The 27,123-nt window shown below is 44.4% G+C and overlaps 2 protein-coding genes and 1 long non-coding RNA gene across 8 annotated transcripts; 1 reads left to right on the forward strand and 2 right to left on the reverse strand.

The window, feature by feature from the left end:
- Positions 1-20: 20 nt before the first annotated feature.
- Positions 21-5,055, reverse strand: LOC147007281 (uncharacterized). Of its 5 annotated transcripts, none has more exons than XM_085867435.1 (4): positions 2,987-5,055; positions 2,755-2,838; positions 678-2,401; positions 21-566 (listed from the first exon to the last, which is right to left on the reverse strand). In XM_085867435.1, exon 1 carries the CDS (start codon positions 4,661-4,663, stop codon positions 3,695-3,697), a length of 969 nt encoding a protein of 322 aa, XP_085723561.1. In that variant the 5' UTR covers positions 4,664-5,055; the 3' UTR covers positions 21-566; positions 678-2,401; positions 2,755-2,838; positions 2,987-3,694. The 5 variants fall into 5 exon arrangements, with proteins under 5 accessions (XP_085723561.1, XP_085723558.1, XP_085723560.1 ...); XM_085867432.1 differs by having other exon boundaries at positions 678-2,192; positions 2,226-2,838; XM_085867434.1 differs by having other exon boundaries at positions 678-2,702; positions 2,755-2,806; positions 2,929-5,055.
- LOC147007282 (uncharacterized) lies at positions 5,037-5,521 on the forward strand. The gene is made up of 2 exons (XR_015054293.1): positions 5,037-5,154; positions 5,294-5,521. It is a non-coding gene; the product is annotated as an uncharacterized LOC147007282 (long non-coding RNA).
- Positions 5,522-8,397: 2,876 nt separating this feature from the next.
- LOC147007283 (uncharacterized) lies at positions 8,398-26,795 on the reverse strand. 2 transcript variants are annotated; one of them, XM_085867429.1, is made up of 4 exons: positions 25,969-26,788; positions 25,620-25,751; positions 8,964-9,152; positions 8,398-8,681 (listed from the first exon to the last, which is right to left on the reverse strand). In XM_085867429.1, the coding sequence occupies exons 1-3, from the start codon at positions 26,102-26,104 to the stop codon at positions 9,127-9,129; spliced, it is 294 nt and encodes a 97-aa protein (XP_085723555.1). In that variant the 5' UTR covers positions 26,105-26,788; the 3' UTR covers positions 8,398-8,681; positions 8,964-9,126. The 2 variants fall into 2 exon arrangements, with proteins under 2 accessions (XP_085723555.1, XP_085723554.1); XM_085867428.1 differs by lacking the exons at positions 8,398-8,681; positions 8,964-9,152 and adding an exon at positions 10,668-15,119 and having other exon boundaries at positions 25,969-26,795.
- Positions 26,796-27,123: the final 328 nt, after the last annotated feature.

Below are 27,123 nucleotides of genomic sequence, written 5' to 3' on the forward strand. Positions count from 1 at the left end.
TATGAAATTTATTCGTTGTCATCATTTTATAAAAGGAGAACTTTTTCCATTTTCAAATTAAGTGTTTCAGGAAAATAAGTAAAAACAATGACAGTTCAGTTGTGTTTCATGCACATTGTACATCAGCAGACGATGAACTGATAGATTTTATCCATCTTACTCATGTCTGGTCACGTGGACTGGGATATATAACGGGAGGACCCGCACCCGATGACGGGGTATCTCAGGTCAGGCAGGAAAAAATAATTACAGGAAGGGAAAAATTAAATAAACATTCCACACCAACGTGTGGAGTTTAAATAATCAGATGGGAAATGTTCAATAAACACCTTGTTACCTGGTCATTTGGCTGTACCCTTGATTATTATTTATTACATCTCACCTGTACCCTTGATTATTCTTTATTATATCTCACCTGTATCCTTGTTTATTATTCATTATATCTCACCTGTGTCCTTGTTTATTATATCTCACCTGTATCCTTGTATATTATTTATTATATCTCACCTGTATCCTTGTTTATTATTTGTTATAAATCACCTATTTCCTTGTTTATTACATCTCACCTGTATCCTTGTTTATTATTTGTTATAAATCACCTATTTCCTTTTTTATTATATCTCACCTGTACCCTTGTTTATTATATCTCACCTGTATCCTTGTCTATTACATCTCACCTGTCTCCTTGTTTATTATATCTCACCTGTACCCTTGATTATTATATCTCACCTGTATCCTTGTTTGTGTTGATTATATCTCACCTGTTTCCTTGTTTATTCTATTTCACCTGTATCCTTGTTTGTGTTTATTACATCTCACCTGCATCCTTGTTTATTACATCTCACCTGTATCCTTGTTTGTGTTGATTATATCTCACCTGTTTCCTTGTTTATTCTATTTCACCTGTATCCTTGTTTGTGTTTATTACATCTCACCTGTATCCTTGTTTATTACATCTCACCTGTATCCTTGTTTATTACATCTCACCTGTATCCTTGTTTGTGTTTATTATATCTCCCCTGCATCCTTGTTTATTGCATCTCACCTGTATCCTTGTTTGTGTTTATTATATCTCACCTGTGTCCTTGTTTATTATATCTCACCTGTACCCTTGATTATTATATCTCACCTGTATCCTTGTATATTATTTATTATATCTCACCTGTGTCCTTGTTTATTATATCTCACCTGTATCCTTGTTTATTATTTGTTATAAATCACCTATTTCCTTTTTTATTATATCTCACCTGTATCCTTGTTTATTATATCTCACCTGTATCCTTGTCTATTACATCTCACCTGTCTCCTTGTTTATTATATCTCACCTGTATCCTTGTTTATTATATCTCACCTGTACCCTTGATTATTATATCTCACCTGTATCCTTGTTTGTGTTGATTATATCTCACCTGTTTCCTTGTTTATTCTATTTCACCTGTATCCTTGTTTGTGTTTATTACATCTCACCTGCATCCTTGTTTATTACATCTCACCTGTATCCTTGTTTGTGTTTATTACATCTCCCCTGCATCCTTGTTTATTACATCTCACCTGTATCCTTGTTTGTGTTTATTATATCTCACCTGTGTCCTTGTTTATTATATCTCACCTGTACCCTTGATTATTATTTATTATATCTCACCTGTATCCTTGTATATTATTTATTATATCTCACCTGTATCCTTGTTTATTATTTGTTATAAATCACCTATTTCCTTTTTTATTATATCTCACCTGTATCCTTGTTTATTATATCTCACCTGTATCCTTGTCTATTACATCTCACCTGTCTCCTTGTTTATTATATCTCACCTGTATCCTTGTTTATTATATCTCACCTGTACCCTTGTTTGTGTTGATTATATCTCACCTGTTTCCTTGTTTATTCTATTTCACCTGTATCCTTGTTTGTGTTTATTACATCTCACCTGTATCCTTGTTTGTGTTTATTATATCTCACCTGTATCCTTGTTTGTGTTGATTATATCTCACCTGTTTCCTTGTTTATTCTATTTCACCTGTATCCTTGTTTGTGTTTATTACATCTCACCTGCATCCTTGTTTATTACATCTCACCTGTATCCTTGTTTGTGTTTATTACATCTCCCCTGCATCCTTGTTTATTACATCTCACCTGTATCCTTGTTTGTGTTTATTATATCTCACCTGTGTCCTTGTTTATTATATCTCACCTGTACCCTTGATTATTATTTATTATATCTCACCTGTATCCTTGTATATTATTTATTATATCTCACCTGTATCCTTGTTTATTATTTGTTATAAATCACCTATTTCCTTGTTTATTACATCTCACCTGTATCCTTGTTTATTATATCTCACCTGTACCCTTGATTATTATATCTCACCTGTATCCTTGTTTGTGTTGATTATATCTCACCTGTTTCCTTGTTTATTCTATTTCACCTGTATCCTTGTTTGTGTTTATTATATCTCACCTGCATCCTTGTTTATTACATCTCACCTGTATCCTTGTTTATTATTTATTATATCTCACCTGTATCCTTGTTTATTATTCATTATATCTCACCTGTGTCCTTGTTTATTATATCTCACCTGTATCCTTGTGTATTATTTATTATATCTCACCTGTATCCTTGTTTATTATTTATTATATCTCACCTGTATCCTTGTTTATTATTTGTTATAAATCACCTATTTCCTTGTTTATTATATCTCACCTGAATCCTTGTTTATTACATCTCCCCTGTATCCTTGTCTATTACATCTCACCTGTCTCCTTGTTTATTATATCTCACCTGTACCCTTGATTATTATATCTCACCTGTATCCTTGTTTGTGTTTATTATATCTCACCTGTATCCTTGTTTATTCTATTTCACCTGTATCCTTGTTTGTGTTTATTACATCTCACCTGTATCCTTGTTTGTGTTTATTATATCTCACCTGTATCCTTGTTTGTGTTGATTATATCTCACCTGTTTCCTTGTTTATTCTATTTCACCTGTATCCTTGTTTGTGTTTATTACATCTCACCTGCATCCTTGTTTATTACATCTCACCTGTATCCTTGTTTGTGTTTATTACATCTCCCCTGCATCCTTGTTTATTATATCTCACCTGTATCCTTGTTTGTGTTTATTATATCTCACCTGTGTCCTTGTTTATTATATCTCACCTGTACCCTTGATTATTATTTATTATATCTCACCTATATCCTTGTATATTGTTTATTATATCTCACCTGTATCCTTGTTTATTATTTGTTATAAATCACCTATTTCCTTTTTTATTATATCTCACCTGTATCCTTGTTTATTATATCTCACCTGTATCCTTGTCTATTACATCTCACCTGTCTCCTTGTTTATTATATCTCACCTGTATCCTTGTTTATTATATCTCACCTGTACCCTTGTTTGTGTTGATTATATCTCACATGTTTCCTTGTTTATTCTATTTCACCTGTATCCTTGTTTGTGTTTATTACATCTCACCTGTATCCTTGTTTGTGTTTATTATATCTCACCTGTATCCTTGTTTGTGTTTATTATATCTCACCTGTATCCTTGTTTGTGTTTATTATATCTCACCTGTATCCTTGTTTGTGTTTATTATATCTCACCTGTATCCTTGTTTGTGTTTATTATATCTCACCTGAATCCTTGTTTATTATTTATTATATCTCACCTGTATCTTTGTTTATTATTTATTATATCTCACCTCTGTGCTCCTTTTCCTTTTCTTTCCCCACAATGGTTACGGTATCGACCATCGTGACTCGGGGACACTCCTGTCTGCTCAGACAGCACAATACCTCTTCGTCCAAGTCCTGCATCTTGATGGTCTCACTCGCAGCCATAGACAGGCCCTCCTCCAGGCACTCTTGACAGTTGGTGCAACCCAGTGGACCTCCTCCGCATCCACTACCGCAGGTCACCAGCGTACATGGTGGGGGAGCGCCTGATTGTATTGGGACCGGCGGCAGGAGGGGCCAACACGACCCCAAGTTAGGCACGATCCTCGAGTCCGTAGGGGACTCCACCAACATCCCAGGCTCATCATAATCCGCACCGGTACTTCTCGCAGCATCGAACGCCACCACGGACCCAGGCTGCAGGACCGGGTCGTGCCCCGAATGAAGGTCGAACGGTGCGATATCGGACAATGATGTTACGAGAGCAGTCTCCGGTCCCCCCGTCCGCCCTTGTGAGCTGCTGTGTGGACCGTCCGACATCTGCAGCGAGGTGTCCGCATAACGTTGCTCGGGACCGTGTCCGCCAGGATGAACTTCGTGCGTCCCAGTCACCACATCCAGCACCGCACCAGACGGCGGGAGACTGGTCACGGATGTACCCCGGGAGCGACCCCCTCCAGAACATGTCACGAAGATTTCAGGCTCGGATCGTGGTTCACTCCCAGGGTGGGATGGGATCGGACTGGGTACCAGTGCTCTTGGTGGGGGCACCGAGACCGTCTGTCCCGGGTTTAGACCCTGGTGCTGCGACACGGGCGGCTCCTCGTACTTCACGATGGTGACGTCCGGTGACCCACGTGGTCCGTTGGAGATGTGACCCGGAGCTGGTAGTGGTGGGAATACGAGCGAATGGTCTTCATCCTCACCCTTCACTACAGAACGGTCGATTGACGGGTCCGTCCCGGGGTGTAAACTACCGTTCATCACCTCGTCACTCACTGCCGACGACCCGTTCAGCCCAAACTGCTTGTCCACACACGTCCTACTCAACGTGACCTCTACCTGGTCCACACCCTCAGAGTTCACACACCCTCAGAACACGGGCTGGGAGAAGGACCACAACATGGCCCAGGACGTTCGTGGAAGGTCACACAAGGAGCAGGACCGGCGATATCCGGCCATCACGAGCACCCGTTTCGCCATCTCAAAGCCTCGGGCCTGGTCACGATTTCCCCTCCGACGAACGATCAAATGGTCTCTGTAAGGATGTGTTCCGTCCCTCAACCAGAGGAGCAGTAGATTCGTTGCGGTGGAGGGGGGTGGGGCAGAGACCCGTCGTGAAGAGAACTGATTCGACAAACGCAGGGACGAATCGGCTTTCACGAACTTAACTGCTCTTCAGCGAGATTGCAGTGACGTCATCCTCGCTTCCTCTCCTGATTCCCTCTCGTGGAACCGAGTGGTGTAAACAACACGTGAGTGTCTCCACAGAGTGAACTGGGATATAAAACACCACTCGGTGCTCAATGGTGAATTATTTACACAAACCTATGGGAAGCAAACGATTCGATGTCTTTGAGAGGAAAGATCAGGTGTATCACCTTGTTTATACAGGAGGAGGAGGAGTTCGAGCGATGTTAGGATGTGCACCATGATGATGGACCAAATGACCAATCAATCACGATTCGCTGTTGGGGTCCGAGACCGGATCTACACACACACCTTCCTATCCGGATTAGACACGAGAACTGAAATGTGTTGATTGTGACGTTTATTGACGTTCAGTGTTGACGATGTCCTTGTGACGTTCACCGTCAATTTAATAAATCATTCAAGAGAAAAGGGAAATTGAGGGAGTTCATGACGTGAGAAAAATAATAAACAAAGAACTCAGACGCAGGAGATGGTCATTCGGACCAACATGCCTGTGCTGCACCCAACACCAAATTAAATATACCAGTTCAGTTCAATAAAGCATCCTCTTCATTAAATAATAATAATAATAAAACAACCTCCACATCCTCTTCAATCTCATTCTTCCCTCCAGGTCTTCAAGACAGCTGTTCACCCCCATCTCAGATGATCCCCCATCCAAACCACCATCTGTTTTTACCCTCCATAACCCCCACTCTCACCCCAATCCCTCCTGCTTCCAAATTTCCGGTTTTCCCACTTCAGACTTTCCTTCTGTATCCATCTTCTCCATCCCATGGGTCCTCCCTGACCCTCACTCCTTCCCACATCCCTAGTCTGTCCAGGTCTCCCTCTAATTTGTCCTTTAACCCACCTATTGGTGTCCCCCCCCCTGTTCGATTTTCAGGGTCTAATTTGCTTCTTTGAATTTACTGTTACATCCTCATTGAGACTCACAGATAGACATGTTATATTGTGTTACTAATCTGCCATTTGCACACAAACAGACAGCAGTCCCCGCAGTTCAGTTATTTCGATAATTCTGTGTTTATAGTTAGGGTCCCGTCCATATGTTTCATGGGTGATTAAGTGTATGTGCGCTGTGAGTTATTTTTTAGTTAGAAATAATATCCAACAACAATAACAACAACAACACCCTCCTTCGCTCCTGCCACCATCGGCCTTCCTCACGCGCGTTAGTGCCGAGCACAGACGTGGGCGGGACTTCCATCGCCTCAGATCGGAGACCCGCTCCAAAAAAGGGGCATGGAGTGTTTCCTCTGCCCAATGAGCGAAGGGCGAGCATCGCACGTGCGCCCCAGCCAATGGGAAGCCAGAACGCCCAGGGAAAGAAGAATGTCTCAACGAAGCAACAAAGAAGAGAGAAGCGCCAAAACAGCCACAGAGACTCTGCCCAGAAGGGGCGTGTTTTTCCCTGCCTATCGTGATCCTCCTCCAATCACGGCTGGTCACCACGAGACCCGAAACACCCCGTCCAATCCGGAGGCGAGTTTCCGGAGAGCGGATTTCCCCCACCCTGTGCGGGGGAGGGGATAAGAGGATCGCGTGGTGCGCGAGAAAAGGTTGTTGGTCGGTTACCCCCCCCCCCGCGCCCCCCCGTGCTCTGGCCTGCTGGGCCCTCCTTGTCATGGTCGTCGGTCTTCGTCCTGGGTCTTCTCCTCGGCGCTTGGTGCAAAGCTGACCGTGCGGGTTCGAGTCCCACCGTGGTGATTTGTGTTGGAGAATGCGGGCTGGTGGTCGGAGGGTCCGAATTCCCCGCCAATAATCCCGGGCTCCACCAGGGCACGACGCGGCCAGGTACACCACGGAACTCTGTCCCCCCAGCTGAACTATCCTCCTCGGCTGCAGGACCGAATAAAGACCCTGTGGTGTCCATTTTTTTTGGATGTGTGTGTGTGTGTGTGTGTGTGTGTGTGTGTGTGTGTGTGTGTGTGTGTGTGTGTGTGTGTGTGTGTGTGTGTGTGTGTGTGTGTGTGTGTGTGTGTGTGTGTGTGTGTGTGTGTGTGTGTGTGTGTGTGTGTGTGTGTGGGCCTCTTCTTTAAGTTGAAACGGTATAAGTGCCTTACATCATTGTACATTTGATTATATTTGGTGTGACTCTGCTCGTTGTCTCCCTCTCCCCATTATAAATAAACCCCGTGTTAAATGCGCCGTAAATTGTTCATTTGGTCCGGCAGGCTTTGCTAATCCCCGCTCGGTTACGCCGGATCCGATTCGGTAACAGCGACTCGGTTGGGACAAAATCTGTCGAGGGTGTGGCTTCCCCGGTAGTTAGACGGCGTGGGTACTTCGGTATATCAGAATTCGACAATTTTTTTTTAATTAGACAAAATATTTTTAAAAAGCAAGAGAAAAACCTAAAATAATTGTGGACTGATGAGGGTACAGAGTTCAACAACAAAACATTTATGAATTTAAAAAAAAATAACTATTACATTTTTCAGCACCTTCAATGAAAGGGAAAGCGGTTGTTATTGAATGTTTCAATCGCACTTTAAAATAGAGACTATACAAAAAGTTCACTCAACTCGGTTCTCAACAATGGTTATCTGGAATTCAGGACATTGCAGATAAGTACAACGACACGATTCACACCTCAATGAAGACGAAGCCATCAGAAACATTTACAAAATTAGGATATGAAAAAGAGATTCATGTCATGAAGCCAAAGTTCAAAGTTGATGATACAGTAAGAACATACAGGTGGAAATCTCATTTTGAAAAAGGTTACACTAAGCGATGGACAAATGAACTTTAAAAATTTATTGATGTCGTTGGTACAGTTCCTTGGACTTACAAATTATGTGATTTAGAAGGGTAAGAAATTTTAGGTTCATTTTACTCACAGTAATTACAAAAGACAAAGATAATAATAAATTGAAAAAAATATATTCAAAAAATGACTCCACCCATTTTTTGATTCCTACACTTTTGACTCCTCCCCTTTTTGACTCCGCCCACACAAACCACACCCATTCAAGCCACACCCACATCCATCATATCCACATGATTTGTGATTAGTGTGGTAGATCCCCACACACATGTTTATTTAATTAAAAAAATTGCTCCACCCCTTCTTTGTTTCCACCCACACAAGCAGCACCCACACAAGCCCCACCCATTCATCCCACCCCCCCACTCTTTCCCACACACACGCGGGGGGTGGAGTGGGTGGGACAAGGGGGAGTGGTGGGTCTTTGGGGGAGCGCAACTTCCCCCCCCCAAACCCTACCCTAACCCTCCCCCAAACCCCAGCCCCCCATCCCTCCCCTTTCCACCCCCTTTATTCTTTTTTGTAATTAAGAATTAAATAATTGTAAGCAAAACATATATAATTAAACAAGATTGAAAACATTGAACAAAATCTTCTTTTGCAGCAGCAGTCTGTCGGTTTGTGATTTCGAAACTCGATCACCATATTCGATTCAAAACAAAGAGGGAAAATCCATGAGGGTTTTTAAGATGATGACACAATGATATAAATAAAATAATAAATAAAACATTTACCTCCAGAAGATTGAGTTTTGTGTCGGATTCATCCAGGCAGAATGAATTCATCCAGTTTAAACTGAAAAAAAAAAATTTCAGAATGAGTCAACACTCCGTGGTTCAAAATAGACAAAAATTAACACCAAAAGAGACAGACAGAGACAGACAGACACAGAGAGAGACAGACACAGATACAGATACAGGCAGACAGAGACAGAAGCGACAGAGAGAGAGAGAAAGAGAGAGAGAGACAGAGAGCGACAGACACAGAGACAGGCAGAGACAGAAGCGACAGAGACAGACAGAGAGAGACAGAGACAGACAGACAGAGACAGAGAGAGACAAGGGGATAATTTCTCACCTTTCTTTTGACTTATCCAACGCCAGGGGGTGTGAAAAGTCTTCCAACAACCAAGACATGATGTCATTAAATTATCTTCGAAATTATTGAAGATCGATAAGGATTTCATTCATATTCTGCCATTCTTCATGATATTCGTTGGCTTCATTTTCAACATCAGTTATCAACGATGTTGTTGTTGGGGACAACCTGTCAGAAAACAAAAATATATGTGCAATAATGATTAATTATTCGTGTTGTATTTAATTCTGTATAAAACAACAAATAATGAATCCGTTTAAGGATTTCACCTCTCCTCTTGTGAAAAAGATTGATCTGCTCCTGTGAATACTAACTCCATCCTCTGAATGAAACAAGCCAAAGCTCGGGTAAAAATTGCACAAGTTGATGACATCACGGAAATGAGAAAACAATGGGTTTTCAAGGGATTGAGTCGCATTTTTCCTTCGGGCGAGGGAGCTTGGCTGACTCCAGGCTGACTCATTTTGAGACAAAAAATAAAACAGCTTGCTTCAAATGATTTTGAGAAGAACTTTCATAAAATCGTAAACAATGTTGAATTTGGAAAGACTGAAAAATATAAGCAATCGACAAAATGATATGTGGCTCAGGAGGTGGTAAAACAAAAGCAATAAGAGAAGTTTGTCATTTCATCTCTGCTCAACAAAGATACTGTGACGTCCACGGGACTTGAACAGTCCCGCCAACGTAGAATGAGCCGAAACGATGGAGGCGGTTTATCCTTTACAACCCAAAGATGGCGGTTCTAATCGCTCTACCGCAAACGGGACGAGGAAGGTGGCACGAGTCGCTTTTCACTGAGTTAATGATGTTTATTTCTCTAACCAGAAATAAGACTCGGCAAGAGGAGGGATCCGGGGCGATTCGACGGGATGGTGGTATGAGTTCGGGCGTGGGGAAAACACAAACAATTCCAATGGATATACCAATCTCAAACCCTCTAAGGCGCCAGGTCACACACACACACACACAAAACGTAGCTGGTCCTGGTGGTCAGGCTGGCCCGTGGTGTAGACTCAACAGTCCCTGGATTGGCGTCGGACGAGCTGGCGTTGCGCTCGTCAGGGTCAGGAGACACCGTGGTGCTGTCGACCTTCTGGTGTCGGCGCAAGTCCGCTCACAGCCGCCAGGGAGCCAGTTCTGGCGCCAAGTTGCGAGCAGGAGAGGGAGGCAGGTCCGCCCGCCGTTCGACCCCGTACTCCGAGCCAGCAGAACCCCAGAGCCAACCGAGGTGAGGCACGAGGCACAGCAAGGCCACGAGACACGATGAAATCAGGATCGAATCAGCCCAACAAACAGCACGCTCCCAGCGTGCCTCCACCAGTACGGTTTTTCTGTACCGATCTTCTTCCTCTTCGCCTTTTCCCCGAACAGAACCTTTTTATCCTCGAGTCCTCGTCACCTCCAATCGAGCCGCTCCATTGGCCCTCCGCCGTCGCCTTCCGACAATCGTGATCACGGGGCGGAGCCATCCGCAGCACTGTCCTGTGACGTCACGGCAAGCCTCCAGGGAATACTAAAAGGGGTTTACGCAGACACACTTGCCCTAACCCGTTTCCCTAACTAATTACGCGACAATTACCATTTCCCCCTTGAAGAAATGGACATTTACTAGACAACTTATCACCACTGAATTGCTACTTATTACATCGAGATCCTGGTACACTCGAACAGCATGGCATACCTAATTAAACATCCTAATTACCCTTTGAATGCATACCCCCCCCCCCTCAGACGTAACAATACTTTTACCAAGAACCAAGTTCCAAGTTATTATTTGTGAATATACTCGATGGAAATGAATGTGATAAGAAAATTAAGTCATTCCCAAAAGTAGAACATGGACAAATATTCATTGGTTCGCTCCTTGAGTATAATGAAAATATGAAAGGACTGTGATTATGTTGGTGGGAAGAAGTGCTTTAATCAGTGAGGTTTGTGGAGGGCTTTTATTTCGGAGAGGGCTTGGGGAGGAAAGGAAGGCTTGGAGAGGGGGAAAATATCATGAGAATGGATTGGAGGGGGGGGTGTTGGTGAGCAGCCATCTTGAAGACGGAAGAGTCAGATTGAAGTCTGAGGAAGATGGTTCCACAGGCTGGAGAAAGGAGTAACAAATGAGTGGAGGTGAGCAAAGAACCTGAATTTTGGAACTTTCAACAGAAGTGGGTTACTGGAAGACTGTGAAAGCCCTTTGGAACAAAATTCGGGAATAAGAGTACAGAGCAAAGCAGAGGGGTGCAGGACCAGAAAGGAACCGGGAGAAGACGGAGAACCCACCGGTGTGAGAGTTAGAGAACCATAGACTCAGCTTCATCACTGGAGATTCCAATGATTGTGACGGACTTGGTTTGTATGGCATCAAGAAGTGCAAGGTGAGGGAGGGCTGCCAAAATTTAATGAATCACTTTTACTTTTCACATTATGATGTCATTGTTTGCATAAAATCATTTATAAAATTACATACAAAACGTATGACAGAGAAGTACATGAAATGATGAACATCTCATCGTGCTGGGAAAGAAAATCGAAGAACAAACAATCAAATCAAGCTGCAAAAATTGGGAATCCCATGGAAAATCCTGAACACTATCACGACGACTCCAGTGTGGCTATGGCTGTGGGCTTCGGGTGGTTATCATGCTGAAACGTGAACTTCTGTCCCAATTTCAGTTTTCTTGCAGAGGACAGCAGGTTTTCCTCTCGGATTTTTCTGTGTTTGGCTCCATCCATTTTCCATTCTATCATGACAACTCACACCCTCACCATGTCTCTCCGAAAGGACCGGCTGGAATCCCCCTCCACACCCCCCCATCTACTTTCTCAACATTCCTTTTCAAGAAGTCCTTTCATTCAAGCTTTTGGGTCTCACTATCTGCCATGATCTTTCCCAGGAAAGCCACATCTCCAAGCTGGCCTCCAAAGTCAATCGCCAACCTGGGCTCCATTGTGCGAAGTCCTTCCTTGGCACACCTGAGATTCCAACCATTTACAAAGCTTTCATCCGTAGTCTTATGGATTACTGCTCCCCCTCTGGGGTTGTGTTGATGCCTCACAACTGGCTCGACTTCACGCTGTGGAAACCAAGGCTTTTAAGATCATTGGTATTTCCTACGATGAAGCTGAGTCTTTGGATCTGTCACTCTCTCACCGGAGACAGGTCTTTCTCTCTTCTCCCATCTACTCCCTGGCCTTGCCCCCCCCCTTGCCCTGTCTGTGATCTGTCCCCCTGTATTTCCTCAAGGTGCTCAAGGTCTGACAAAAACCCCCTTCTGGTGAAACTGCCAAAATCAAGAATCACTGCCCACCTTCACTCTTTTATTCCTTTTCTGTCCTGCCACACTCTTCAAACAAACTCCAACACTCTCTTCAATCCCAGTCCTCCCTCCAGGTCTTCAAAGCAGATGTTCACCACCATCTCACATCTTCCCCAATCCAAAATCTTGATATTTACCTCCCCAGTTGATCCACCCCGAAGCCACCTCGTTCAAATTCCCTGTTTTCCTTCCTGAAAGTCCCTGTGGTACCGTCTTGTTTACCTCATTCCATCCCTCTCCCTTCCACAGATATCCTCTTGTCTTTCTTCTGCACTATTTTGTGCTTCCCTCTCCCTCCCTTCTTGTCTCCTGCCTTGTGATATGTTTCTGTGTATTAGCTCTGACACAAGCCTCGACTTGGTCTGCAAAAAATATAAAAAGTGCCCCAGTCCCTGCTGATGAGAAACATCCCCATAACATGATGCTGCCACCACCAGGCTTCACAGTAGGTATGGTGTCCTTTGGCTGATGTGCTTTGTTGGGTGTGCACCAAATGTTGCGTTTTGTATTTTTCCATAAGTTCCATCAGACCACAAAACTTTCTTCCACATGGCTTCAGAATGTCTGGAGTGTTTTTGGGTAAACCTCAAACAGGACTCAAGGTGGGCTTTTTTGTGTTATGGCTTCCTTCTTGCCACCTGACCGTGCAGCCCAGACTTGTGGAGTGCTTGGGATATTGTTGTCGGATGGACACCAGTGATCAGTCCTTGCCATGAAGGCATGTGGTTGCTCCTTCAAAGTTGCCATTGGCCTCTTGGTGGCCGCTGATCATGTCTCCTTGCTTGGTCATCCAGTTTGGAGGGACGGCCTTATCTTGGCAGGGTCTTGGTGGCACCTTTCGCTTTCCATTTCTTCATAATGACTGTCTTGACTGTGCTCCAAGGGATATTGAAGGCCTTTGAAATATTTTATACCCATCCCCTGATCTGTGCCTTTCCACAACTTTATCCCGGAGGTCTTTTGAAAGCTCATCGGTGCCCATGGTTGAGCATTTGCTGTGAAATGCAGGACAGCATAGGAAACCCACAGGAACGGCTGATTTTACTCTGAAATAATCAGAATCACGACAATTTAAACAGGTGGAGGTCAATTAAGAGGTTGTGTGATTTTGAATGTGATTGGTTACATCTGAGCTCGTTTACAATTGCTATTATATTGGGGATGGACACTTATCCAACCAAGACATTCTAGTTTTGTGTGTTTAATTAATTTTCTGAAACTTGTGTCTTTCATTTATCACTTGGAAGTTATGGGTTACAATGTGCAAGTGAAGGTGCAAAAACTCTGATTTAATGTTTTTAATTCCAGGTTATAAGACATCAAAAGGTGAATATTTTGAAAGAGGGTGTAGACTTTCTATAGACACTGTACTCTGACTCGTTCTCCATCCAAGTTGACATGACATCTACCAAGCCACTGCAAAGTGCCTTTTTGGTCTCTCCCCAACTCTTACCAGATCTTTTTACAATCTTCCTGCTCTTTTGTCGTTCTCCGAGTTGTGGGTATATATTTGTTGATGAATCTTTTTGTATTTTTCATTTCTCTTCTTTGCGATCAATGGCACTGGATTCGCTGATATTTCCATCCCATGTGTGGCATCTTCTACTCGCACCTGTTGCTGGAAATTCTTTGCTTTGATGTATTCTTTGATGTCGAGATGCAGTTGATGGATTATAATTAAACGCTTTGTTGCACACAGGATAATTGTGGGGTTTATCTCCGGTGTGTATTATTTGATGTCTACGTAAGTTCGATGAATGATTAAACGCTTTGTTACACACAGGACACTTGTAGGGTTTCTCTCCGGTGTGTATTCTTTGATGTGTATGGAAGTTGGATGCTATATTAAATGTTTTGTTACACACAGGACACTTGTGGGGTTTCTCTCCTGTGTGTATTATTTGATGTCTATGGAAGTTGGATGCTATATTAAACGCTTTGTTACACACAGGACACTTGTGGGGTTTCTCTCCTGTGTGTATTCTTTGATGTGTATGGAAGTTGGATGCTATATTAAACGCTTTGTTACACACAGGACACTTGTGGGGTTTCTCTCCGGTGTGTACCCTTTGATGTGCTGAGACAGACGATGGACGAGTAAAGGTCTTGTTGCACACAGGACAATTGTAGGGTTTCTCTCCGGTGTGTACCCTTTGATGTGCTGAGACAGACGATGGACGAGTAAAGGTCTTGTTGCACACAGGACAATTGTAGGGTTTCTCTCCTGTGTGTATTATTTGATGTCTATGTAAGTTCGATGCTTGATTAAACGCTTTGTTGCACACAGAACAATTGTAGGGTTTCTTCCTGGTGTGCAATACCTGGTGCTCATGTAAGAGTGATGGCTGATTAAACGCTTTGTTACAAAGAGAACACTTGTAAGGTTTCTCCCCTGAATGTATTTTTTGATGACGATTTAAATTTGATGAAGAAAAAAAGTCCTTCCTGCATTGTGAACACTTGTAGGATTTCTCATCGCTGTGCAACCTTTGAGGTGTCAACAGATATGAAGAAGAAGCAAATCCCTTATGACACACAGTGCACCTGTGTGACGTCTCACCTGTGCATATTTTTATACATCCTTTTAGACACGATGAGGAGGTGAAGTCTTTGTTGGTAACAGGAAACTTGTTTGTCTTGTCACTTCTTTGGTTCTCCTGTTGCAAGACATTGCTAAACCTGTCACAGTTGTTGTTTGTAGACACACCCCGAAAATGGTCAACATCCTGACAAAAAGTCTCTGTCGGGTGATGATCGAAAGAAACTTCTCTGACCACCGACGAGGAACAGTTGACACGTGAAGACGTTTCAAATTTTTTCTCTGCAAATTGACAATTGAGCAAAAACATCAATAAATCACTTTTACAACTTGAACGACATGAGTAGAGCACATAGTCTCACCTTGCACGTTCATTCTGAACAAAATTACCATTGTTAACTGAACATCCCACGATCATGGCCCACTACTATCATGGCCCATATGCTCGTATCATCCATGCACCCCACAGTATTATATCACATTGTTTCTTGGAATGGGTTATGTATGTCAAAAATTTAATTATTCACTCACGTCTGGTCAGAGATCAGATAAATGAAGTTTCAGATTTTCCAGAGGATTTCAATTCAACCAATTATGGCTGGAATAAGACTTTCCTGGTGACATCATCATTATCATCCGATATACCCCATAAGGAGTTGATAACACATGCAAAGTTTCAAGTATTTTCGTTGAATGGTTTTAGAGAAAATGATATACAAATTTCCCCTTTAATTCAATATGGTTGCCATACCATGTGACAAATTACGACGATGTCAACAATAAAAACATTCTCCATCGGGATTTCCTCCGATGTTTAAAATTTTGCATCGATCGGACAAGCGGTTTCAGAGAAAACAATTTTTAAAGTGAAAATATGTAGACGTGGACATGTAGACAGACAGACACAAACGCACACAGACACACCGAACACATTGGACAAATACAACAGTTCACAAAAGAAAAGAGAAAACCAAAACTAAAAAAGAGAATTCAAAAAATAATAAACAAATATAAAATTGGAGACAAAGACCTCGAGTGTTTGGGTGTTGAAAACAAACTCAATGGAGAAATGATACCAAGAAAGATAAAGATAAAAATAAAAACACCGACAATGAGGAAGCAAACACCAGGAGAAAACAAAACCACATGTTTGAGAGTAATCCGAAGAGATTCTTCCACGAATTAGGGAAACAGAAGCAGAATGTGTCAACTCCCCCTGAAAAAGAAAAGATGGAGAAACATTCTGGAAAGGAATTCTTGGAGATCGAAAGAAACATAACAAGGAAGCAGAATGGATTGTGGACTTGGAAAAGAGGAAGCACCATGTCGGTGGAGAAAATGTCCCCAGTGATTATATTGATGAAGAAATAAATAATTAAAAACAACTTCAAAAAATGCCACCAAACTTTAAAATCCAGGCCCAGATGGAATTCCAAACTTCTGGCTGAAACAACTTGATGCTCTCCACAATCACGACACCAGGACATTCAAACAACTGATCCAAGAGGAAAAGGAAGTGCATGAGTGGTTTATAGAACGAAACACATTTCTCATCGAAACATATTGTTACGAATTTGGAATTCGATTGCACACAACATACAGGTTCCTTTTGTCAGCTATGTCGAGAAGTGCTTGTTCCCCAGATAGCTCACCTTCCATTGTTTAAACTTGTACGTGCCCGTAAAAAATAAATAAATAAATAAATAAACCACACAGGCCGTTTCTTCACTCTCACGTGCCCGTACATGTGTAACCCGGAAGTTCGATATTATTCGCAGTTACGATTGTTCACAATTTATTTTTAATACCCAATTATTCAATTAGCGCCAACGTATTTTACCTTTTCGCAATGTCGTGGCAAGGAAAAACAAAAAGAGAAGAGAAGAGAGAGAAAAAATTTACTTCCTGGTTCGGAGCATACCAGCACTCTGATATTCCCGAAATTTATACACCGTCTAATATGAAAACGATCATAACTTAGGCCATTGTGCTTATCTATAAATGCGCATAAGAAATCGATAAATTATTAGAATACACGAAGTCATCACTCTCCGGAAGCCCGTACGTTGTAACCCGTAATGGGGAACGTGGCTGAGCTTCCCTTCCCCATCGGCCACGCCCACGCAACAACGTGTCTTGCCATTGGTTGGTAAATAAATGGCCATAACTTGGGAAGCCCTTGTCCGATTAATATCAAACCTTAAAAAGGCACATCCTCAGGTCCCCAGCAATATACCTAGCAAGTTTCAATTGGATCGGACCAGCGGTTGTCGAGAAACAGCGGTCACACACACACACACACACACACACACACACACACACACACACACACACACACACACACACACACACACACACACACACACACACACACACACACACACACACACACACACACACACATTGCTGGAATTATAGATAGATGTTTCGAAATCGATTCGATGCGCTGCGGATCGATTTAATAGTTGGGAGCGAACAATGGAGACGGTCCTCCTTCCTCTTTAACGAAGAGGAAGAAGAGCCCTGCTGTCCCGTGATTCATGACGTCAACAACTCCCTCCCACCCGTGGTTGAGGGGGGGATGGATCACGAGGGCATGAGTCATGCCGGGCGCGGGGGAGGGGGGCGGAGAAGGATAAAGAGGAGATCCTTTCTTTGTTCGTGTTCAGAGTGGGGGAGTCATTCAATCGTTCAGCAGGCCGTCGGGTCCTGTTTGGCTTGGGTTAGGGTTGAGGTTTTCGGAAGCTTTTTGCTTCTGCTGAGTAGTTGTTTAGCAGGCCGTCGGGTCCTGCTTGGCTTGGGAGAGCTTTTTACTTCGAGCTGCTTTGTTCGGAAGAGAGTTAAGCAGGTTGCTCGACTCGAGCTGCGAGTGGTGGCTTCTTCTTCTTGGTTCGTGGAGCCCTTTGTTCTTCGTTTGGTTCCCGGCTTGGTGCGACTCGTCGGCCTCTTCTTGGAGGTGGTTCCTCGGGGAAGCGATGCATCGACGGGAAGGATTGGCGCCTCGTCTCACCAGCACGTGTTGAGAAGCGCGGGAGGATTCGCTGGAGCTCGGGAAGGATGGCGGCTCACGGCGATTGGGTCCAGCTCGCTCTCGCTCGAGCCCGGATCTGAACAACTTGTAGACCACACGAGGTGGAGAGGTTCGAGATAGGTCATGGGTTTCAGCTCACCTGTCCTCCGAGCTGGAGCCCGTTCTTAAAGGCCTCAGCCACCATTTCTTGGGTGTGTGTGTGTGTCCGTGGGCCCGTCTAATAAGTAGGAAATTGTTAAGTGCTTTGTGTGCTGTAAATCTTTGCATTGCATTTCGTATAGTCGGAATAGTTCTGCTCTTTCGTGCTTCCCCAGTTCCCCATTATTGTTAATAAATACCCCAATTGTTAAATGTTTTCAGCTCATCGCGTCGATTCTTTCATTGACTGAGCATTTCGTGTGTTGGGAGTGAGAAAGCCGTTGGTTTGCCGTAAAAGGGGGACATTTGGACCGACGGTTCTCGGCGATTAAGCCGCTCGGAATCGCGCACGGGACAGGCTCGCCTCGGCGGTTTGTTCCGTACGAGCTCCGTCGAGGGTGGAATACCCCGGTAGTTGGATCACGTGGGTATTTAGGTACATTGAAGATTGGGAATCGACCCTACCCCACGTGATCTGCCCATTGGCGTATTTCGGTTCTTGTACAAGGACCCGTCGACTCGGACTTATCCGGGCGGCGATCAATATTCCGGGCGATCGGTCGGGCCGACTCGACTTGCGGCCCCGTCGGAGTGGTAGGATCGCGGCCGCGACCCCGGCACAGTAACAATATGAAGAAACCCAACTTCCTCACAAATACCGGCCGATAACATGTTTGCAAACAACACACAAACTTCTCACAGGAATAAAGACAGAAATGATGTTCCATCACCGAACCCAACAAGGAGGTTGAGAGGTAGAACAAAAGGGCCACCAAGCTCAATTGAACAAGGCCGTACTTGAAAATTTCAAAATGCGAAGAACCAAATTGTCCACCGCCTGGATGGACTATCAGGAAGCTTTTGACAGTGTTCCACATTCATGGATGATAAAACGCTTGTAAATATACAAAATCAATCCCCTTTCCCTTTCAGTGTTTCCCCCCTCTTGTTTTGTCTGGCTCTGGACCCACTGAGTAACCTCATCAACAAACAAGGACATGGATACACCCGAACAACCAATAGAAGAACATCCAAAGAAACAGGAAAGGTGACACACCTCGGATACATGGATGATTTAAAGCTCTTCCTGACCCAGCTATTTTAGCTGTTGAAAGTCTGGTTGGGTCACAATAACACCAAGCAAGGAATGAACTGGCCAGAGCAATGACCACCACACGAGGAGACACTGACAACGCTGCCAAAGCGGACTCACAAATGGCAACAAAACGAGTTAAGAGACGCCGACAGCAGCTGCATTTGACTTGGCAACAATTAACAACTCTTCATGTAAGAGGCACCGACAGTGAGGAAGATATAAAACACTGACAGTTTGGATCAGGAGACAGGAGAGAGGAACAATGTAGGAGACGAAACGGAGGAGGCAAAGGAGAGAAAGGCTGTCTCCTGAACTGCTCAATTTAATGTGGTGCAAGAAAGGCACATTCTCTGAATTTCATGTGGCAAAATTAATTTTCAAACATATTCAAACAGTAAAGGAGGAATCGGGAGTCCACGGTATGTTGAGAGTGGGATGCCGCGGCGACCACATTCCCTGACAACAAAGAACCAACTTCACCCTGCTATATGTTGGTCACTCAAATCTACTGGTCGGTCTACTTGTCGAATCTACTGCCCTGCTGTTGTCTTCGAGATGACTTCAAAGCAGGAATCTCCTTGCCGGCCTTATCGAGAAGGCAGTCTGTCCGTTCTTCCGCTCTCTCCTCACATGCTTCCAGTCACGCATTGTCCTTCATAGCTTGGAGAACCCCAATTCAACCTCTCTCTGAGACAGCTTGTTCTGTGCACGAGGGTTGTTCTCCATGCTGGGGTGTCCCAAAGCTTTCACCCTCTGAGGACTTTTGCGCCACAATTATCCTGTTGGATTCATCCGATGTGCACCCACTGAGCAAAATCTTTTGAACATGCTCACAGCCGACCTTGCACCCATTTATAACCTGCTGTGGTTTATTTTACAAACTGGTTACCTGAGATAAGTTGTCAACTGAAGTCGTGAGTTAACTCATAGCTGCATTGATGCAGTGTCTGTGACGTTTGTACTTTTGTCGTTTTGGAATTCTTTGGAAAGTCATTAAGTGTTGCTTTTAATCAGTATTATGTTTTAAAGATGGACAGAAGCGATTAATATTACTTATGAAATTATCCTTCTTTCTCTTGTCTTCAGAAAGTATTCACACCCCTTGACTGATATCACATTTTGTTGTGTTACAGCCGGGATTTAAAATGGATTCTATTTCAATTTTTTGTCACTGATCGACACAAAATACCCCATAATGACAAAGTGAAAACATGTTTTTAGAAATTTTTACAAAAAAAACTGAAATGTCTTGCAACAATAAGTATTCAACCCCTTTGCTATTACATTCCAAATTGAACTCAGGTGCATCCAATTTCCTTTGTTCATCCTTGAGATGTCTCCATAACTTTCTCCCTGGTTAATCCCTCCTCCGGTATGAAAGACCTGAGCCTCGTTCTGGTGGAGGAGTTGTTCTCTTCATTAAAGACTATTCCTCACTCTCCATGCACTGCCCTCACTCCCCCACACCCCCAGGAATACCTCTGACTTCGGCTTCCCCTCCACTCCCACCTCATATTTATATGTGTACTGTACCATCCACCAAACACTGATGACTCCATTTACCCCTCACTGTCAGAAAAAATGGACCAACTTCTATCCTCTCATCCCAACTCTCTCTCTCTCTCTCTTCCTCATATTTGGTGACTTCAACTGCCATCATGCAAGTTGGTTGGGTGTGGGTACCTTCGTCATCTGCCATGGTACTTCAGCAAAAGACTTCTGCGACTTATTGGGACTGACTCAATCAGTCAACTTCCAGACCAGGATCGCAACCAATGGGCCTCCATCTCTTCTGGATCTGATTTCGACCAATTTCCATGAAAATATCTGTTGTTCTTCCTCCACTCAAATTGGTTCATCTGACCACGTGCTTGTCAATGTTCTGTGGTTCTCCAATTGCAGCCAGACATCTCGCTCTACTTCCTCTCCTGTTGCAGTCAACGTGTGGCCCGAAATGGAATTCTCTCATCCCCTCTCCCTGTTCCTCAAGTTCCTCAAGGCAGTGTTCTGGGCCCTGTTCTTTTTCTGGTTTTCATCAATGATCTATTCGACTCTCTGGAAAATCCTCTTTATCTCTTTGCTGATGACTCCAACCATCTGCCATCCCTCAGATCGACAAGCAGCAGCTTCTTCGTTTTCTGCAGATCTGGATAAAAATCACAAACTGCTCCAACACGTGGAACATGTCTTTCAATCCTGACAAATCTCACACTCTCACTATGTCTCGCCGAAAGAACCGTCTGGAACCCCCCCCCCCCCCCCACACCTACCATATACTTTCTCAACAATCATCTTGAAGAAGTCCTTTCATTCAAGCTTCTGGGTCTCACTATCTGCCATGATCTTTCCAGGGAAAGCCACATTTACAAACTGGTCTGCAAAACCAGTCGTCGGCTGGGCATCCTCCGTCGTGCAAGGTCCTTCCTCAGCCCATCCGAGCTCCTGACCACATTCAAAGCTTTCGCCCGCAGCCTGATGGAGTATTGCTCTCCTCTCTGGGCTGGGGCTCCTGCCTCTCACCTTTCTCGGCTTCACGCTGTGGAAACCAAGGCATTTAGGATCATTGGTATCTCCCGCGGTGAGGCTGAGTCTTTGGGCCCCTCACTCTCTCACCGCAGGCAGGTCGGTGGTCTTTCTGTCTTCTCTCGTCTCCTCTCCGGTCTCGCCGCCCTACTCTTTCTGTGATATGTCACCCCATATTTCCGCAGGGCGCTCAAGGTCCACAAGCAACCCCCTTCTGGAAAAACTTCCAAAACCAAGAATCACTGCTCACCTTCACTCTTTCATTCCTCTTTTTTCCCACCTTTGGAACAAACTCCCACACTCTCTTCAATCCCAATCAGCTGTTTTGAAGACCTGGAGGGACCTCCAGGTCTTCAACCTCCTCCAGGTCTTCAAAACAGCTGTTCACCATCCCCTCTTCGCTTCCCCCATCCAAAACCACGATCTTTTCTATCCCCGTTAATCCACCCCAAACCCACCTCCTTCAAATTACCTGCTTTCCTTCCTGAAAGTCCCTGTAGTGTCCATCTTGTATACCCCATCTACCCCACCCCATCACTCTTCCTTCCACAGTTCTCCTCATGCTTCTGTTCCCCATTGTTTTGTCCTTCCCTCTCCTGTCCCTCTTTTCTCCTGCCCCCCTTCTTGTGCGTTGTGTTAGCTCTCATACGAGCCTCGACAATGTACACAAAAAAACTTGATTGGAGTCCACCTGTGGCCAATTAAATTGATTGGACATTAGTTCGAAAGAAACACACCTTTCTATTTTAAGTGCACAGTTGACAATTCACATGTCAGAGCAGAAACTCGACCATGAAGTCCAAGGAACTGTCCGTGGAACTCCGAGATCGAGTAGCGAAGAGGCAGAGATCTGGGGAAGGGAATGAAAACAATTTCTGGTGTTGAAAGGTCCCAAGAGCACACTGAGCTCCATCATAAGGAAATGGAAATAATATGAACTACCCAGACTCTTCCTTGAGTTGGCCGTCCGACCAAACTGAGCAACCCGGCAAGAAGGACATCTGTCAGGGAGGAAACGAAGAACCCAACGACCACTCTGACAGAACTACAGAGTTCCTTCACTGAGATGGGAGAACCTGCCGGAAGCACAAATGTCTCTGCAGCACTTCACAAATCTCGGCTTTAAGGGAGAATTGCGAGACGGAAGCCACTCCGAAGAAAAAGGCACATGACAGCACGTCTGGAGTTTGTAAAAAGGCGTGTGAAGGACTCTGGGAGCAAGAGGCAAAACATTCTGTGGTCTGATGAGACGAAAATGGAACTCTTTGGCCGGAATGCAAAGCACTCCATCTGGCAGAAACTGAGCGCAGCTCATCACCCATCCAACACCATCCCTACCGTGAAGCATGGTGGTGGCGGCATCATGCTACAGAGATGCTTTTCAGCGGCAGGGAGTGGGAGGCTTGTAAGAACAGAGGGAACAATGAATGGAGCCAAAAACAAGGAAATCCTTGAGGAGAACCTGCTTCAGAGTGCAAAAGATCTTCGACTGCGGCGAAGATTTACGTTCCAACGGGACAATTACCCCAAGCATGCAGCCAAAGCAACACTGGAACACTACAAAGTACTGACTGAGAAGGTTGAATACGTGTTGACGAACGACATTTCAGCTTTTCAGTTTTCATTAATTTGTAAAAAAATTCAAAAAATATGTCTTCCCTTTATCATTTGGGAGTATTTTGTGTTGATCAGGGACAAAACATTTAAATTTAATCCATTTTGAAGTCAGGCTGAAACACAACAAAATATGAAAAAGTTGAGGGGTGTGATTACTTGCTGAAGGCATTGTCAGTTTCACCCATAAAACACCACAAAGGACACATTGGTGTCTTTATTTTCTTTCTGCCGTGACATCCTCCGGGTTAGTAACTGGTGCACTCGCTTCGGTGCCTCGAGGTGGAGATGGAACACTGTTGTTTGTGTCCTTTATAACATCCTTAAAAAAACAGTAAGTTTCTTGTTTGGCATTAATTTCAATTTTGCAGGCACATAAAACTATTATCTTCCTCCTCTCCGTGCATGTGCGATCGGGACGGATTCATCGCCAAAGTACTGATAAACTACAGGTTTGTTTTCCTATTAATGTTCAAAATATAACTTTCAACTGAAATTGAGTTGTTCTTCGAAAATAAACTTATGTTTGTCGACAGACTGACGGACGAAGTGAACAAATTGCTTCACCCCACCTTTCGCTTTGTGTGCGTGCGGCAACAAAAAAATAAAATAAAGAATAATTGAGCTTTACGTATTCCACCGGTGGAAGTACCCGTCACTTCCCTGACGGAGTTAATCAAACGACGGCACGTTGTACTTACAAACATTCTGCTCCATTCACTCTATCATTTTCCCAGGGTCATCTTCCCTCTGCTTGGAAGTCAGCTGACATCATCTTCATCAACCATCCTTGCTGCTTACATCTGTATATGGCGTGAGTGAAATCACCTCCGCTTCGCTGCGAAGCTCATTGTTGTTTGCTTTGGTTTGAACCTCCGCTTAAAATGAATGAAATGAAACATTCCCCTTGCTTCGTGCTGCCTTCTGCTCCTCTTGCGCTGCCTTCTCCTCCCCTCAAGCTGCCTTCCCCCCTCACGATGCCTTACCCCCCTCATGATGCCTTCCCCCCTCACAATGCCTTACCCCCCTCATGATGCCTTCCCCCCTCACGATGCCCCTTCCCCTGATGCTGCCTTCGCATCCCCTTGTACCGCCTCCCCCTCCCTCAACAGAAATGAATTACCAGTTCACAGCAGGATAGCCGAGAGGTACACATGCTCGCTCTCAGCTGTCTCGCCTGGGTTTGAATCCCGACCCAGCTATAAACTGTCATCCCGGTTTTTCACAGGACGGCCTGCTTCACATTCATAAATGTGTGTGCTGTCTCCCGGATGGGCGTTCAACTGGGCGTCACAACGACCTGGGTCCCCTCCTCTACCCCTCCCCTTCTCCCTCTGCCTCTCTCCTCCCTATCCCTCTCCATCACCCCCATCGGTCCCTCTCCTATCCCATCCCGCTCTCTCCCCATCCTCTCTCTCGTAACTCTATCCCTCTCTCTCCTAACTCTATCCCTCTCTCTCTCATACACCTCTTCCTCCTCTATCCTTCCCATCCCTCCTCTCCATCTTCCCTTGAATATTCCCATCAGCGAAGCGACAGGTAGTATTTGCTGGTAAACAAGTAAACAAACACGAATTCAGCTTAATATATTACATTTTCACACTTTCCTCAATTAAAAAAGGTTATGATGAACTATAAATTATTCAATGAGAGAGGTGATCACGAGAGTTCAAATCCCTGCCCCTCAGTGATGGGTAACATTGTTAAACGTGTCCTTTATGATCGATCCATGAAGACCACACTCTGTACAGAGAGAGCATCAGTGGTGCTCCAGCAGTCTCCTGGGTTATTGGACACAATCCTGGACAGGTGACCACTCTGACACAGGATACTCAAACGGCTCAATCATCCCAGCAAGCTGGTATCACTTTGCCAACCTCAGAAGGATAACAAGCTGAGTCAACCCCACCTGGTATTAATTCAACGACAAAGTGGGATTTGAACTCAGGACCCAAGTAAACCAAGCCCACCACCCAAACCATTAAACCAACACCAGGTATCCCTTGATGATATTTCACCAAAACAGATAAACAGAGTCGGTACAAACACACCTATCCCGTGACAATGGTTTCATAACAGTTCTTACAGCAGGTCAAAGGTTGAGGTCACAGCTTCAGGTCAAAACTTCGTGTAAAATGATTTTGGGGTCAAAGTTTGACCTTGAACTTGTGACTTACATCCATCGAACAGAATTAGTTACCTGGTAAACTCTCAAGAACTCTGCTTTATAAATATCCGACTGGTTTAGTGGTAACTAAGTTCACCCTTCACATATATAAATGTAATATTGAACATAATTTGGCCTCAAGGTTGATACAGGACGAGCTGTAAGCTGCCATCCTGGTGCTGCACAGGTAAGGTGTTGCATCAGTGAGCATACCTTCCTCTGAAAGCAAAGGTAAGTCGCTTGTCTTCTCATCCAGTGATTCCTCGAGGACGTAAAAGATCCCACTAGAGTCCTCAACAACAGGCCATTGTGTGCCGGTGCAGAGGCCCATCATCACAAGTAAATCTGATTTGGTGTAAACGAGATGAAAGAGGAATCGAATGATGAATGACGTGATGAGGTATATCATGATGTCATACATGTACAAGAGGGAAGGGAACACGTCATGGATGGGATTTCCCAAATCAAAGACATTCCCCAAATCAATGAGTTCCTGTGTTAGTACACAGCACGGATCAGCACGGGAAACACAAGTTCTCGGTACGGGCTGAACGTCACGTACCGGGTCTGGACTCCTTATCCTCGGGTGAACCGTCCATGGACCCGCGGTCTTCCGGAGAACCTCCCGGACCGACCACGTCTCCTCCATCGGAGCCGTTCGTGGATCCCGGGCTGTTCGTTCTGACATCTCGGGTCATGGTGGACCGCACATCGTGTAACGTGAAGGACGGTACGCTGTGGTACCCGAGGGAAGAGCGCGAGTTGTTCCGGTAACAACGAACCGCGAGATTGTGGTGTCTGATTGGTTCCCGCCAGATCACGTGTCCATGATTTAAAATAAATACAGAAAGATCGAAAGTTTCGTTTTAACGGATTGTTTGTGTTTCAGATTTTTTTTTGTGAAAGTGGAAAATCGAGTCCGAGTTCGTCGATGATTATTCCCTCGACACGAAACAACGTTCTTTATGTTCTGTTTTTGTATTTATCAATAATCTTCCCTCTATAACGGAGTTATATGTGGGTATGTGGGTATGTGGGTACCATCTACTCCTCCGAGACCGAGGAAGCTGAAACTTGCAGGGATGAATGAGGGAACCCCGACATTGTGTCTGCACAAGTTCCGATTGATTCCATCAAGTTTTTCGGAAAAAGTTAATTCGGGACCCCCATTCATGATGATGGGAGGGAAACCACGCGGTGACCTTCCAGGGTCAGATTGCGGTAACGAGTGTGTCGGAGTGGTGCTCAGGTATCGTCCACAAGACGACGGTCTCCTTGAGTTAACCTGAGGAGGTCCCTTCGGGTGAGTACCTGGAATGTCTGATCCCTAAGAGAGGATGATCACCTGTCTCTGTTATCATCTGAGCTCAAGCGTTTGGACATCGGTATTGCAGCTCTCTCTGAGGTTCGGAGACCGGATAGTGGCGAGATCATGACGGGTGGTTCCACCTCCTATTGGTCTGGTCGCTCTGATGGTGTCCATGCCCAAGGAGTTGTTGTAGCTGTGTCCAATAAGATTACTCCAATTAAAATTGAGGTAACACCGGTCAACGAGCGTATCATGAGACTAAGGATTCGTCACTCCTTCGGTGTCATTCCCCTGGTCTCTGTTTATGCTCCGACTGAGGCGAGTGATCTCACCGTAAAGGACACATTTTATGTCACGCTCGAGTCTGTGGTTGATCAGTGCCTCAGGTGAGATACTCTTCTGGTCTTG

Source organism: Eptatretus burgeri, unplaced genomic scaffold, assembly GCF_056783735.1.
Source record: "Eptatretus burgeri isolate ZD-2024b unplaced genomic scaffold, Ebu_testis_v1 Ebu_testis_scaffold_350, whole genome shotgun sequence".
In the NCBI taxonomy this organism is placed as follows: Eukaryota; Metazoa; Chordata; class Myxini; order Myxiniformes; family Myxinidae; genus Eptatretus; species Eptatretus burgeri.

Bases quoted from the DNA above. Each gene is read 5' to 3' on its own strand.
- LOC147007281 (XM_085867435.1), bottom strand. From the start codon at position 4,663: ATGAACGGTAGTTTACACCCCGGGACGGACCCGTCAATCGACCGTTCT.
- LOC147007283 (XM_085867428.1), bottom strand. From the start codon at position 26,104: ATGACCCGAGATGTCAGAACGAACAGCCCGGGATCCACGAACGGCTCC. The intron at 25,752-25,968 runs GTACGTGACGTT...ACACCAAATCAG, and splicing joins GGATAAGGAGTCCAGACCCG to ATTTACTTGTGATGATGGGC. The intron at 15,120-25,619 runs GTATGCTCACTG...GTCAATTTGCAG, and splicing joins ACCTTTGCTTTCAGAGGAAG to AGAAAAAATTTGAAACGTCT.